The 16044-nt window shown below is 41.8% G+C and overlaps 2 protein-coding genes across 2 annotated transcripts; one reads left to right on the top strand and one right to left on the bottom strand.

The window, feature by feature from the left end:
• Nucleotides 1-959: 959 nt before the first annotated feature.
• LOC129852782 (nodal homolog) lies at nt 960-3552 on the top strand. The gene is made up of 3 exons (XM_055918439.1): nt 960-1370; nt 1986-2809; nt 2920-3552. Exons 1-3 carry the CDS (start codon nt 1118-1120, stop codon nt 3070-3072), a joined length of 1230 nt encoding a protein of 409 aa, XP_055774414.1. The 5' UTR covers nt 960-1117; the 3' UTR covers nt 3073-3552.
• A 2923-nt stretch (nt 3553-6475) lies between these two features.
• On the bottom strand, nt 6476-13201 carry LOC129853627 (eukaryotic translation initiation factor 4E-binding protein 2-like). The gene is made up of 3 exons (XM_055919874.1): nt 12751-13201; nt 7350-7541; nt 6476-7045 (listed from the first exon to the last, which is right to left on the bottom strand). The coding sequence occupies exons 1-3, from the start codon at nt 12884-12886 to the stop codon at nt 7014-7016; spliced, it is 360 nt and encodes a 119-aa protein (XP_055775849.1). The 5' UTR covers nt 12887-13201; the 3' UTR covers nt 6476-7013.
• Between the last annotated feature and the right edge of the window lie 2843 nt (nt 13202-16044).

Raw genomic sequence — 16044 nt, 5'->3', positions numbered from 1 at the left:
TAGGTAGCAGGCATCTTGAAATTAGGTCATCGGCTCGGCCTGGCCTTATAAATTCGTATGCCCATATATGGTAATAAGTCATATCTAAGATTTGACTGAACCGATCAATAGCCAAAATACTCAGCTTTCTGCAGACGCCCTGCTTTTGCAGATAGGGGCTACCGTTCTCATACCAGACCGAATTGAATTAAAAAAATCAAATAGGGTCCCAAAATATGGGGACTTTACATTTAAGAGGTTAATTTCACTTGTAAGCTTCATATACCAATGTTTTTAATTTAACGCAGTTGAAATTGGTTCAGTTTCACAGCCGACCAACATCCAAAATATTGCTTATGAAACGTGGACATCGGTCCCACGATCAATGGATCGGACTCTTTGGAAAGTATCTCCAATAAAAGGGCTTTGGTATTTTTGTATACTATCTAATTGAAGCACTTCAATGGGTTGGATTTCATATTGATAGGTAGAAACCCGACAATAAATGACTGTATTACTATAGTCAAGAAAATGTGGTCATGCGAGTTGTTGATGACATTATTCTATTTATTTTTGTTTATTAAAAAAGAAAAGAAAAAAAAAGGCCAGGATGATGCAGGAAACGTTAGTGAAGTATTCACAAAAATAGTCATTAATATTTAAAACAAGCAATGGTATACCTAATTGGTTAATTCAAAAAATATGTTTGCCTATTAGAGAACCTAATCTGATCTCAAAATGTGCTTGTCTTGTCTGGCCTAATAAAAAATATATGTTTAAGTAATATCACTGTTTTTGAAAGTTTGATAAAGGGGTTCTAACAGTTGGGATCTTAACAAATGAGAAAATGATTATAGTCCTACCTGTAAATGTCTTGACAGTTTCGAACGACAATGACCTTGGCTAAATGCTGTCTTGTTGTCCTCTGATGTGTACTGGGGATCAGAGGGTTTGTGAGATGTTTGTGATGGCTGGTGTCATCAAAGGGCAGTAAATGCCCTGTCTGGATCTCTGTCTGCTCACGGCATCATTTCAAACCAAGAGAAGCTAGAGGAAGGAGGCTAGTTGTTGCCATCTTCCTATTGTCTTTACTTTCAAGGTGACTTAACGCTATAGTGGATACACCGCTTCAGTCAAAATGGTAGGCTTGGCACGGCTCGTCTTTTGCGCGCTACTCGTCTGCTTTTTCAGGCTCGGCAGTTCGGAGAAACTGTTGCACCATTCCCGGCATTACAAGAGCTCACCCGAGTCCAGTTTAGGATATCTGAAATCGTACCATCCCCATAGGTACCCTCTCTACATGATGCAGCTGTACCGCTCCATCAAGACCGCAGCCGATAACAGCCCCTCTCCACACGATTCTGATTCAGTCCTCAGTCTGATAGCAAAAGGTACGTAAAGTATTGATTTCAATGAATTGTGTTAGGCATATGAAAACTTGAACACTATTGACAACATTCCCAGAGGATCCTTATTTTGTTACATTTGTTTGCCATTTTCAATTGGCTTTCCAACATTATTTTATGCATTTACCACGCCTATTATGTATTTAACTTGCTACTTTTTGGACCAATACAGACTGGCGCGTGTATTGTAGTCTTATATGATGATGTAATTTGACCTGTAGTTCAAGCAAGCGTCCGAACCAGTCCACAGATCTCTTCAGGCTTGTCCTCTCCATCACTGCCAGGCACTTTGGTTGCAGGCTGTCTTATCTGTGTTTATCAGATCCTCCTTTACAACCCAGAAGTGTCACAATGGTTATTCGGCTTTAAAGGGTTTTTCTGTTTTATGTGAGCTGGTGTGTGTATTAGCCCCACAGACGTCTGTGCAAATGGCGGTTGAATACACATCCTGCTCTGTCCTGTCTTCCCTCTCCCTCCAGCGCTTTGACATTTTGTTGAATGGTTTGGCTAGTTTATGGTGAAGTCTGCGTAAAGTTTGTCTTGTTGATTGCGCACTGACTGTATACAACTGGTTTGCTGACTTTTGTTAGTTTTTTCCAGGATGCCATCAAGAGGGTGAGAAATGGACCATCACTTTCGACATGTCCTCCATCTCTGCGAGTGACGAAGTCCAGCTGTCAGAGCTTCGGATCAGACTACCAGCGTTCTCCACCTCCAAGCATGTCACATTAGACATTTATCACTCACGAAAGCAGGACTGCGAGTCTGACGCTGAGCTGTGCAGCGAGGAGCGCCATCTCTTGGGCAGCTTTGGCGCATCGCCCAGTGACACCAGGTCTCAATGGAACGTGTTCAATGTGACAGCTCTGCTCAAATATTGGCTGCACCAGGGAGACACAGTGACGCAAAGCCAAGAAGCAAGAGTCCTTGTGATAGAGAAAGAACACGAGAGTGGGGCACCGGACGACGGAGAGGAAATTGACATGGCCTACATCGGGCATCTTACGCACAGGAAAATGAAGGTTCACCATCCGACAGACCAACGGGTTATGATGGTTGTCTTCTCCAAGCACAACCTGCCCCGAGATGGCGAGAGCGCACCCACTCTCATCCGTACTGTGGAGCACTCCAAATACGCAATTCTGGACCAAGTCAGCCGTGAAGCTCAAGGGCGACGCCACAAGAGAAACCGAATGGAGAGAGTGCGGATGGCCGGTGGAATTGCAGCTAATGCTACTGGGTCAGCGGGTGAAGCTGTCCAACGCCCACTCTGTCGGAAGATTGACATGTGGGTAGATTTCGACCAGATCGGCTGGAACGAGTGGATTGTGTATCCAAAGCGCTACAACGCCTTCCGCTGCGAGGGCGAGTGCCCTACTCCGGTGGATGAATCTTTCAGTCCCACCAACCACGCATACATGCAAGTAAGATCTAAACATAAAACAACACTTTTTATATTTGGTTTAAGTTCCTAATGTGCATTTATGTTCAGTGGAGCTTTTCGTAAAGCTTATTTTCTTTTTGTGTTTTTCAGAGCCTGTTGAGATTGTACCATCCGGATCGCGTGGGTTGTCCGTCCTGCGTGCCCACGCGCCTCAGCCCGCTGTCCATGCTGTACTACGGGGACGAAGACTTGGTGTTGCGGCATCACGAGGACATGATCGTGGAGGAGTGTGGCTGTCACTGATACCCCAGCCACATCGGGCCCGCAACCACAAAGACTATTGTGAAAACACTTATTTAAAAGGCTTCACTTGGAATATATTGTGCGCCATGGAATGACTTTTGAAGGTTTGGTGTCCATCTACCTTAAGTTGTTTGTGGTCGTTATCACAAGGAAGATCAATTTCTTTGCTATGGTCCTTACTATATCTTATTCTATCTAGGCCTATGTCATGATCTCAGCTGGAACCACAGCATTCCATATTAGAAGATTTGTCCATGGTTTGAACCAGCATGATAAAGATGTACTGTTATTTATTTGAATATTTTAAGAATAAAGACTACCCACTTTGGGTTTTACTTTTAGGCTATACGTTTTATATTGTGTTTGTCAGTGTTTTGTAATTTTCAAGAAGTGAAAGAAATATGCTGCCAAAATAGTGCCTTAATTGTTATGATTATTTTGTATTTTCACGCATTAATTAATCCTTTATTACAATATATATTTTTGTACATACAATGAAAAAATAAATATATTAAAGCATTTTACTCCGTTAATCGAAGTGACATTTATTGATTTAATCCTCTAAATAAGTGAGCGAACTCTAGGACATTACAGCATCATCTTCGCCTGAACTTTTGACTGTCTTCTTGATGTAATTGACTGAAAACCAATAGTCTACACGAGGCTAGCACAGCCCTGACCAAACCTAATCTGTTCTGAAGCAGTCATGATGAACTGTACAAGACAAGTGTGTTTATGGCTTTTCGAACCAGTCACTTGTGAACAGCTTTACCACCCTCACCTCAAATCCACATCTATTTTATAGTATTACTGCTCAGATTATGGGAAGTCGTCAGTGCCCCTCGCATAAAAAGGCCAAGGCGAGCAATTTCCTAGTTGATTGCGTTCGAAGCAGCGGGTAAAGGGAGCAAATGAAAAGAGCAACAGGTAGGAATGGAGGGGTCAAGATAGGGTTGGTGATTGGATTAAAGAAAAAAGTGTTTTTTATTTTGGGGGTGCCAGTAATCAAGAGTGACAGGAACGGGGGCATATAGACCCCCTAACAAGAGCAGAGTGGAGTTAGTAAAGCTGTGTGCAGGAGGGGTAAAGTGCAAAAGGTCCATCAACACCTTCACATTTCCCTGCCCTGAAATTACACCTATCCTTAGTCTCTCTCTTAGCAAAAGGAATGACACACTGCCCTCACACACCATTTCAACCTGTGTACCAACTACTCAGAGGCAGGTTGAATTACAAAACTAAGCTGTTGATGTTATTTAAGCAAGTACAGCCTAAACTAAAAGCAGTGTGATCACAGACAGTCAAGAGGTCAAAGCTGAATTCAAGGCTATCATCAATGCTGTATTAACTAAAGATGAACTAATGCAGATTAATAATCACTCTTGCCTCTGTAACAAGCCATGCTGACAAATAGTATAGCCATTTAAACCGTCTGTTGGGGTGCAGAAGTCTGTCATGTTGTTCATTGGGTCCTACTGTGGCAGGAGTCATTATAGGGCCTGGACCCTTGACTGTGTTTGTTCATACACTAGGGCGTGGGGAAAGGGCTCAGTGGGTTTCCCATTAGTGAAGCAGCTTCAGGACAGTGGCAAGGAGCCAGGTGTCACAGATTCTCTAGCACGTGTTGATTCTCACAGACTAAACCCTCATTAATAACCCTCTTCTGTTGCCCACCACACCCACAGCATCCTAGTGGTCAGCTCATTATTCAGTCTAGTTTTATTTATTTTAACTAGGCAAGTCAGTTAAGAAAAAATTCTTATTTACAATGACAGCCTACCCCAGACGACGCTGGGCCAATTGTGTGCCGCCTTATGGGACTCCCAATCACGGCCAGATGTGATGCAGCCTGGATTCGAGTGGGTTAATGGGTGGGCTAATATTGATTCTACATCGGGATTAGAGCCAACTTGTGACCATTAATTACATTGATGTAACCTAAATATTGTTTTGCAATGGCGGATGGATAGCAGCCTTATTTTTATTGGTGCAGATGTACAAAGAGAAAAGATTGAGTGTGACAGTGTGCATATGATGTTGTGTGCTATTGAATTTTGAGGGAGGAACAAACCTTGGTTCCTGCTTGGCAAGTAGGGAAACTGTCAACCCTACAGTGGATGGGAAGAATGAAGTGCTAGACGTGACAATTTAGGAAATGTCTGCTCTGATCTGACTGGACCTGATATCTGCTTTAATGCCACAACTAGTTGGACAGCAACTCACAGCCAGGTGTTATCACAGTCGCATATGTATGTTACTCACTAAGGTACAAGATTTGGTTGAAACTTACATTGGGATTGATCCGAAGACGGAAGAACCTTTTTTTAAATTGAATTATCTTTAAATAAAAAAAATTATAAAAGCATCTCATGTATGTTTAAAAAAAGACTGGAACCAATTTTTTTATTTTTTATAATCACAATTCAAGTTATTTCATTTAGAGCCAATATGCATCATATATACCTCTGCTTATGTGCAGAGTACAGACAGACAGTGTAGCTCTTTGATGAGAGGAAGGACATCATGGTGTGTAATGATTACCGCTTTTCAGGCTGCTGGTTCTGGAATGTTATCAGTTGCAGGAGGGAACTTCCTGATGAATTCCACTTAGGTCACTCCTGCCACACTACAGATGCTGGAAATGTACAGCTTTCCTTCACAGAAGAACGGGAGCGTGCCAGTGGATTTGTAGCTGCAGCGCTGATAGCCTTTGATGGATGTGAACAGCAAACATCAAGTTCAACCAGTGCATTTTGATTTCGAGCACACACAAAAAAAGTAACATCAATTAGGTATAAATTGGCTGATGGCTTCATGTACATGTCTAATGAAACGTTTCAGGACCAGATAGGCTAAATTGTTAACTCATAATAATGAAATGTCATCCTATGTGAACTCAAGAACAGTAGGCCTAAGTGTTTTATGATTACTTTAAAAAACTGTCTTTTTATTTATTTGTATTTTACTAGGCAAGTCAGTTAAGAACAAATTCTTATTTTCAATGACGGCCTAGGAACAGTGGGTTAACTGCCTTGTTCAGGGGCAGAACGACAGATGTTTACCTTGTCAGCTCGGTGAGTCAATCTTGCAACCTTTCAGTTACTAGTCCAATGCTCTAACCACTAGGCCACCTGCTGCCCCTGCTATATTACTGGTGGAATAACCATTTCTTGGGTCATTGGTTTGTTTTCTGTCAGATACAAAGTGTTTTTCTTGAAAGGAACATGTATTGCAGTCGGTCAACCCATTTACCACTAGATTAATGACACTTGCCAGATAACCCGAAAGTGCTCAAGGGTTTGACAGAAGCAATCCTTTGATCCTGGAATACACATAGCCTACTCATTCTATCCAACTTCCTTTGTGCACTAGTTACTTTTTAGGAAACAAGTCTACTACCAAATATGTTTTATTTTCTTTATTGATTCTTCTTACAAACCATGTGAAAATGTTGTTTTTTGTCTCAAATTTCTCTCTCTATATATATATTTTTTTTTACATTCCTTTGTATGACAATCTTTTTATATGCAAAAATTAATAGTATTTTGAAGGCAGTGAAGTGTGGATAACCCATGATAAGATTGCTTTGAGTGGTAAAATAATTTTAAAGAACGAAAGAAATTGAATCTTTACCTCCACACCACTCCTCTGGAGCAGTCTTTTTCAGTGTTGCTGCTGGCTCCACAAGAGAAAGGCCCCAGAGGTGAGTCAAGAGGGTAACACTTCATTCACACGCCTGAACCACCTTTGAGTTATTTTACAGTAACAATACAACTGATATTTAAAGTTAACAAACTGCAACTAATGGACTCATCTGTAAACACAGAAGGTGACAATATTGTAGCAAGTCTGGGTGGGGGATTGGTTGGACCTCTTCTTCAGCATCATGGTAGTAAGTGAAGTTGTTTCACATCCCTCTTGAATGCTCATTCCACCAACAGTTAGATGTCCATTTCAAACTGTGCATCGTCCCCTTCACAAATACACACACACACACACGTGTTAATTTATTTATTTCCTACTCACCTTAAATATTTGTAGCCTGGCGGGCAATACTAACATAAGGGTAAATATTGAAACTTAAAAATGACCTGAACCCCATTAGGTACCAGTCAATCTGAACATTTGATCTTATTTCACTTATTAAATACCATTATATATTTTCCATAAAACTAATACATCTCGTATGACTGTTTTCAGGGAAGTTTTTTTTGGCACATTGTAATGCCTGAGATAAGAGTAAATAGTTGGCCTGCCTGACAGGATCATGTTCTTACCAGTGCTTTTGTCAGCAGGTGCAGTGATGTTGTTGTTCAGTGGCTCACTGTTATGGGCCTTTACATTGTTGATGTGTTTGGAGGGTGGGCTGGTGACCCCTGGAATGTTGGGGAGAGAGCACGGTGGAGTCCTGGCCAGCGGGGAACTGCGGCACTCCAGCAGGAACTTCCGGTCGTAGATGATTCTTGTACCTGAGGGGAGAGGAGGGTGTTTGATGGAGAGATGTTCATGTAAATTTAATGGATCGAACAGATCGTACATTGGCGCACAATCCCACCATATAGGACTAGTACTCATCCTGTTCTGCAGTCAGATTTGGTTCAAAGCCTGCAGCTAAACCACATACACCGCAGGTTGTGCAATCTTGGTTAAACCATACCTGAAATTTTGCATAATTTGGTCAGATGCCTTATTTGTTTTACGTAGTCTGTCCATGAGAGATTAGGTACAGTGCCTCTTTCTCACGTGTGAGCTAACAGTTGTTCTGAAACACTGAGGTGTGAAGTGTGAAGTGAAAGCCCTACATACATACACTGAACAAAAATATAAACACAACATGCATCAATTTCTAAGATTTTACTGAGTTACAGTTCATATAAGGAAATCAGTCAATTGAAATAAATTAATGAGGCCCTAATCTATGGATTTCACACGACTGGGCAGGGGTGCAGCCATAGGTTGGCTGCCAGGCGTGTAGAGTGGCCTTTTATTGTACCTAGCACAAGGTGCACCTGTGTAATGATCATGCTGTTTAACTTCTTGACGCTAGGGGGCAGTTTTCTTTAATATATATTTTTTAAATAACGTTCCCAAGGTAAACAGACTATTTCTCAGGTCCAGATCGTAGAATATGCATATAATTTACAGATTAGGATAGAAAACACTCCAAAGTCCAAAACTGTCAAAATATTGTCTGTGAGTATTACAAAACAGATTTTGCAGGCGAAAACCTGAGGAAATCTAACACAGATTTTTTTACATTTGTGTTTCATTTCTGTCTTTCTTCAATTTAAAGGGGTATCAACCAGATTCCTTTTCCAATGGCTTCCTCAGGCTGTGACCAGGCTTTAGACATAGTTTCAGGCTTTTATTTTGAAAAAAATTAGCAAGATTTTTCAAAACTAGTCAGGTGTCCTTTGATTAGTTCCTGCGCGCGAGAGCGGTAGCTCTCCATTTTCTTTCTCTCTTTTATTGAATAGGTAACGGTCCGTTTGAAATATTATCGATTATGTATGTTAAAAACAACCTGAGGATTGATTATAAAAAACATTTGACATGTTTCTACGAACATTACGGATACTTTTTGGAATTTTCGTCGAACGGAACGAGGCTGTAGTTTTCTGAACATGAAGCGCAACCCAAATCGCGTTTTTTTGTTATAAAAGTAATATTTATTGAACAAAAATAACATTTATTGTGTAACTGGGAGTCTCGTGAGTGCAAACATCCGAAGATTATCAAAGGTAAGCGATTCATTTTATTGCTTGTCTGACTTTCGTGACCATGCTAATTTGGGGCTAGCTGTTCTAGCATTGATTGATACACTCACAAAAGCTTGGATTGCTTTCGCTGTAAAGCATATTTTCAAAATCTGACACGATAGGTGGATTAACAACAAGCTAAACTGTGTTTTGGTATATTTCACTTGTGATTGCATGATTATAAATATTTGTAGTAATATTTTGCGCCCTGCAATTCAGCGGTTGTTTAGGAAAATGATCCCGCTAAAGGGATCCGTAGCGCAGAGAGGTTAATCAGCTCCTTGATATGCCACACCTGTCAGGTGGATGGATTATCTTGGCAAAGGAGAAATGCTCTCCAACAGGAATCTAAATACATTTGTGCACCAAATTTGTGAGAAATAAGCTTTTTGTGCATATCGAACATTTCTGGGATTTGTTTTTTTGCGTTTATATTTTTGTTCAGGATAAATAATAAATGACATTTGAAAAGTGCTTTTCCTTACAACAACCTCCAAGTACATAAATCAACATACCGCCCTAATTATTTGCTATGCATGTGTATAGTTTAATCTGATGGTTAATCAAACCGAGAGCGATGCCAGATATCCCAGATAATACCATAATCTACATCAACAAACTCAACCGATAGCCTACAACAAATTAACCTTTATATTAACACGAAATAAAACTAATGGCATCAACATGATTGCACGAATCCTTGACACAGATATGTGCAAAAACTGTTCTGTTTGTACTGTCCTCTGTGCCAATCTGCCCACAGAGTAAAGTCACTGATATCTGCTCACAAAATGGTGGTTCAATGCAAGCTATTTCGGCCAGCTGCTTTCTGTGCCAGAATTTCCCACATGATAAGTTGCCCAAAAGGAAAATCCTCAGCAAAAAGGCAGAGGAGTCATCTGTGGGATCCCTCAGTGCATTACCCCTCTTAACATTGGATTGATATAAGAGGTAAACTGGATGGCGGGTGCGTCCTAAATGGCACCATATTCTCTATATGGTGCACTACTTTTGACCAAAAGTAGTGCACTATGTAGGGTATAGGGTGCAATTTGGGACGCAATCACCAGCTCACCACCATATCAACACACACATATACTCAGGAAATTAAGCCTAGACAGAGTAGGAAAGCAATGTTATCCATCATATCTTGCTTTTAATTGCATATTTTAAATGACATTCAATGCATTTCAAATTATAAATGCATTGAAAGTTATGTAAATTATGAATTTCAAATTGTATGTCACATTTGTTAATGGTGTTTCTTGTGACAGAGGGTTCAATGGCAGCTGCTGAAAGATAAGAAACTCCAACATGATCTGGCAGGTTCTGCTAGTGCGTTAATCATCTCTGAATCAGTGTTGAACCAACGCCTTAGCTGTGACCATGTGAAGAGGGAGGAAGTGAAAGGCCTCGTGTGGAAATGCTTTAAACAGATCACGACAATCAAGACAAGCAACAAGTAGGGAGGCAGGTAGCCAGTAAGCCTAGTGGTTAGAGCATTGGGCCAGTAACCGAAAGGTTGCTAGATCAAATCCCAGAGCTGACAAGATAAAAATCTGTCGTTCTGCCACTGAACAAGGCAGTCAACCCACTGTTCCATAGGCCATCATTGTAAATAAGAAATTGTTCTTAACTGACCTGCCTAGTTAAATAAGAAAAGTGTCCTAGCCTACATATTTATAATTAAATTGAAAAGGGCATGCAAACAAGTATGTTTTCTGGAGATGTTTTTAAAATGTCAGATACTTAAACACTTCAGATAATGTCCGGTTCTTTAACTTTGCAATGTGTCTAGCAGTGTTGTAGTCAAACCACTAAACCACGAGTCCCAAGGCCCCTTTGCTCGAGTCACGAGTCCGTATGGCTGAAGTCCTGGTCCAAGTGCTCAAGTCTGAGTGATGATTAGGGGGTTCATTAGGGGTTCATTAAACATATTTGATATTTTGGTTACTGATGTTTTTTTGTTTGCTCGTATTTCTGGCTTGCTGACTCGAAGCTCGTCTGTTGCTACTAGATTTGTGCCTCTAGATTTGCCTCAGATTTAGTAGAAGTGCGGGGCTGCCGGGAAGATTTTCATGTGAGAAATTAAGTATCGCAAATACTTTCCTCCTGTTGCCAAATGGTCATAATAGCCTGCAATAGCCTATAAAACAAATAAGTCCTTCATACACGTAATTAAATGTTCAATAGTTATGTAAAATCAGTAATGATGTTTTGAAGGGATGAATGGTCGTTAGAATGAATTGGCTATTGCACCTGACCAGATTATTATTTGCAATAATTGTAACAGGCTCTCAGCTACTCTTTTGTAATCACTGACTGATATTTGTGTAGTTATTTATTGCAGAGTGAAAAGTAAAGGGAGACTTGTCTGAACCTGGCTATGGGATGCAGGGGGGAAAGTGGGAGGGTAGACAGACTACTTTTCAATACTCAAGGGGAGAGAGACACATAGCTACACTGTTGTTTTACTCTTAAACTCAATACTAGTGTTTTCAATTTCATAAAGCAGTTTGCCTTTAACGGGGAAAAGCTAAATAGTAAGAGGTTGACTGACTGGTGGTTATGAGGAAGCAAGTGAGTCGCTTGCGTGATGTGTAGACTATGATTGGAGACAGAGCCTGCCCACACTCATCGCTTGCTCACAAGCTGATGTAGGCTGTGTCCACCCTACTGCTAGAAAACACAACTATCGCTGCTCTGCGCACCCAGTGCTGCTTATTTTCTGCTTATCATAGTAGCCTATCCAGTCCAAGTGCAAATACAAGTCATAGGAAGGCGAGTCCAAATCGAGTCACAAGTCTTTAAAATCGGAACTCGAGTCATGGACTCATGTACTGCAACGCTGTTTCACACCATATTGAAAGGACTAATGTTGCACAGATCCAAGTGCCTCCTATGAAAAGAACATGAAAAAGTTGAATGTAAGAAATGTTACATAAGCCTGTCAAAAAACACAAGACACCTGCATTTACAAAGCTTTACCTATAGATGAACAGCCTTACCTATGGATTGTGACTACATGAAATGGGGTACCAGTCTACTCAGTGACACCCACAGAACACAATTGTGAAGAGTTTACACTAATATTAGTGTCATTACTCTTACTGTGGAACTGTCACTATCCAGCCTATTGACAACCCTATTGCACTGTACAGCCTTATGTATGGATTGTGGATCCATGAAATGGGGTATTAGCCTACTCAGTGACACAATTGTGTAGTTAACACAAATATTAGCGTCTTAGCTAGTTCTTATTGCAGGACTCTGATCCCACTGTGAAATGAGCCACATTAGCTCACTCACCAGTCTACATAGTTATGTTTAGTGTGTGTCACTGAGTAGAGTGACACCCCAGTTCACGGATCTACAATGCATAGGTAACTGCAATATAAATGTTCAATACACATAGTAGGTTGATTTCACACAAATATTAGTGCCTTAGCTATGTCTTATTGCTGGACTCTGAAACCACAGATGAAACATAGGTATGAGGACCGTGGTGGTGCACGAAAAGCTAAGCTAACGAGCTAACAAGCTGATGATGCAAATAATGGCACTTGCCAGCTGAAACAAAAACAACAGTCACTGTATGCAATGCAATGAGGCATGAGCATATCGCTGGCTAAAGCCTTTGTCAGTTTACAACATTGCACCACAAACATTTTTTGCTACATACATTTGTTTGATTGCTAGACAGGTGTCCTTTGTCTAGAGGTTTGATAACCCTATCGAGATTTATGTTATGGGTACCTGCACAGCTCGAGCGCATGGCAATCAGGCTAACAATCGAATCATATCCCGTTGAGTTAGCTATAACCACGTCATAAACAGTTATGCTTTTACATATTACATAGCTATAACATAGACATATAACTAGTCCTATAAAGGCTAGCTACTAGCTATAGCTAGCTACCTCCAGGTGTTGTGCTGAACAGAGTTCCCCCGGGAGTAGTGGAGTAGTCGTTGGGCATGTGCGAGGCGTCGTTTATGGTCACCCGCCTGGTCGGAATGGCCTTGCTAGTAGTGGTCTTCTGACAGCCCGTAGACATCTTCAAAACACAGGGGCGTTTGCTAATAACTACAAATTGGACAACTTAGCTAAATATCTTGGACCTGAAAAACAACAAAACAAACAACGTGCCCTGTTGCTGCTTCCTCAATTATTTGCTTTGGGTCGTTAGCAAGCTAATTCCTAAATAAAAACAAATACTTTATTTTGTCATAAGTGCAAATAATGTTGTATATCTAAACTAATCACACATTCCCACACGCAGACCGACAGACCAGGTTCTGTAGGACCTTAGTAGCACACGTTCTTCCACTCAACACGCACTCAAAAAACAGACAGGAAAGAGCTGCTCTAAGCAGAGAATTGACATTACGTCTCCCCCTACTGGTGGATGGCTATTTCTTCGTCGGTGGGGTTTATCGGCGGTTGGCATCCAACATTATGGTGCATTACCGCCTCTTACTGTACTGGAGTGTGGGCCAGGGACAAAGAGAAACTAAACCCAAAATATTTGAGACTATATCTAATGACGTTCTAGGTTCTACTCAATATACTCTTTAAACTAATTTCCTGTATCCCCTTCTCCCGCATACTAGATTTCAGCCTCTCTTTCCATCTGATACTGCCCACACTGCAGCAATACATGCTCCACGTTCTCTGTTTCCTGGCAATAATCACACTTTCCTGTTGGATGCTTTCCAATCAAATTTAAGTACTTATTCAACTGGCTGTGTCCCACCCTTAATGTTGTAAAAATAGCCTCCTCTTCTGTCCCTTCCTGCCATCCTCCCCTCTCCAATCTTCCTCTGTACTTTAAATAAATGCCTGCCCTTAGTTTCTCTATTCCACTGCTCCTGCCATCTCTGCACCATCACTGTCCATATCAGGCCTTTTGCCTACGCCTTGCTCATTGAAACGACAACATCCCCACTTCTAAGTGCTTGTGATCGGCTATGAAAAGCCAACTGACATTTACTCCTGATTATTATTTGACCATGCTGGTCATTTATGAACATTTGAACATCTTGGCCATGTTCTGTTATAATCTCCACCCGGCACAGCCAGAAGAGGACTGGCCACCCCTCATAGCCGGGTTCCTCTCTAGGTTTCTTCCTAGGTTTTGGTCTTTCTAGGGAGTTTTTCCTAGCCGCCGTGCTTCTACACCTGCATTGCTTGCTGTTTGGGTTACAGCACTTCGAGATATTAGCTGATGTACAAAGGTTTATATAAAATAAAATAAACTTGATTTGATTTGTTTAGCCAGTACATCAACTGCCTTGTTCACCTCCACATGGGCTGGACCCCAAGTAAATCTTATCTGTATATCCATCCATTTAATCCTGCCATGAGTTTGTAGCACCTCATAAAGCAGGTCTTGTCTGCTACGTGACCTAACGGACTGGAGACTCATTAACACTGCACATGAATCAGAGCAAATAACTACTCGGTCTGGCTTGACTATCTCCACCCACTGCAAAGCCAACAGTATAGTCATTAGTGTAACGGATGTGAAATGGCTAGCTAGTTAGCAGTGGTGCGCGCTAATAGCGTTTCAATCAGTTACGTCACTCGCGTTGAGACCTTGAAGTAGTGGTTCCCCTTGCTCTGCAACGGCCGCGGCCTTTGTGGAGCGATGGGTAACGACGCTTCGTGGGTGACTGTTGTTGATTTATGCAGAGGGTCCCTGCGTCGGGGCGAGGGGACGCCATAAAGTTAAACTGTTACATCAGCTCCGCCGTATATACAGCCAGCTGATCTGTAATACATTTTCTGACTTCCACCCCACATTCCTGCACTATAAATGCTGACCCAGTAGGTCCTGTCCTTGGATCGTTTGAACCATTTGTGTATATGGCCACAAAATCCTGATACACAGTATCAAGACTTCTCTTCAACAAATCAGATGGATCAACACCCTCCCCAACACCCCCCCTGTCTTTCTGAAGTCTCTCTGACACTTCTAGATCAACTACTGGCTATGGTGGATTTACAGGAATAGCTACCGTTGGACTAAACACCCTTCCATACAGTCCCATCTCCTTCGCCTGGGTATTACCCACCCACCCAAAGCTTGAGTTCTGTCTTCGCTTATGTTCCCAGCATGCCTGGAAAATCCATTTTGCACATGAGACATCCCTTGTCCCTGTAGGTTGACCAAATAATTAATTATCAGCTGCTGTCTCCTAATCTGCAATGGCATATCCCCCACTCCACCTGTAGTACAGCCACTGTGGATGGCCGAACGCCCCACTACATATTCTGAGTCCTTGTCCCTGTATGACATCTAGCCTTTCCAATGTACGGGCTGCCAAACCATACGCTATACTTCCATAGTCTACTACAGATCGGATCAATGCAACATACATGGTCCTCAATGAGGAACACCCAGTGTCAAAGTATACCCCACGGAACCTGAAGGCCCCCACCCTCTCCAAATTTCTCCCATTAACCTCAAGCATACCTCATCTACCACCTTCCTCCTTGTAAAGAACACTGTCTGAGTTTCTTTACAGAGAACCTGAATCCCCACATTAATGCCGCTTCACCTCATCAATTGCTTCCTGTACCTTCCTGACCATGTATGGCACATTTCGTCCCCTCTTCCATAAGGCCCCAACATCTGCAAATAACGACCTCCCAATATCCGGCTGTACCTGAGAGTAAACGTCATTGATCATGATTGAGAACAACAGAGGACTAATCACGCTCCCACCGTTATCCACCAGGTAGCTGCCTGATTGTGACTTTCCCACCCTCACCTGGATAGACCTTCCAAACAGGAAATCCTTTATCCAGTTGTACGTTCTTCCTCCTACCCCCATAATATCAAGCTTGATTAACAATCCCTCCTTCCACATATTACACCTTCTCCACATAAAAAAAGACCGCTACAACAGTCCCCTTGTTAGTTTCTCTTCCCTTCCTGAACCCACTCTGATGTGGTGATACTAGCCCCCTGCTCTCCAGGAAGTAAGTTTGCCTCTCCATAATCATACGTTCCCTAATCTTACATACATGAGGTGTTAAAGTTATTGGCCAATAGCTTGTTGGCCTCTTTGGGTCCTTCCCTGGCTTCCGGAGTGGTACCACTACTGCCGCCTTCCAAATGCCTCACTGTGTTGTACAACACCAATACCTTATACAGTGCCTCATCACTAAGATGGGCCAACATAACATAGCACACCTCATCTTTCCCAG

Source organism: Salvelinus fontinalis, chromosome 4, assembly GCF_029448725.1.
Source record: "Salvelinus fontinalis isolate EN_2023a chromosome 4, ASM2944872v1, whole genome shotgun sequence".
Lineage (NCBI taxonomy): Eukaryota > Metazoa > Chordata > Actinopteri > Salmoniformes > Salmonidae > Salvelinus > Salvelinus fontinalis.
This window is presented reverse-complemented; position numbering and strand designations above follow the sequence as displayed.

Coding starts and splice junctions, on each gene's coding strand:
- LOC129853627 (XM_055919874.1), bottom strand. CDS start 12,886: ATGTCTACGGGCTGTCAGAAGACCACTACTAGCAAGGCCATTCCGACC. Junction 7,542..12,750: donor GTTCAGCACAACACCTGGAG/GTAGCTAGCTAT, acceptor CTCTCCCCTCAG/GTACAAGAATCATCTACGAC. Junction 7,046..7,349: donor ACCTGCTGACAAAAGCACTG/GTAAGAACATGA, acceptor GTATTTGTGAAG/GGGACGATGCACAGTTTGAA.
- LOC129852782 (XM_055918439.1), top strand. CDS start 1,118: ATGGTAGGCTTGGCACGGCTCGTCTTTTGCGCGCTACTCGTCTGCTTT. Junction 1,371..1,985: donor CCTCAGTCTGATAGCAAAAG/GTACGTAAAGTA, acceptor AGTTTTTTCCAG/GATGCCATCAAGAGGGTGAG. Junction 2,810..2,919: donor CCAACCACGCATACATGCAA/GTAAGATCTAAA, acceptor TGTGTTTTTCAG/AGCCTGTTGAGATTGTACCA.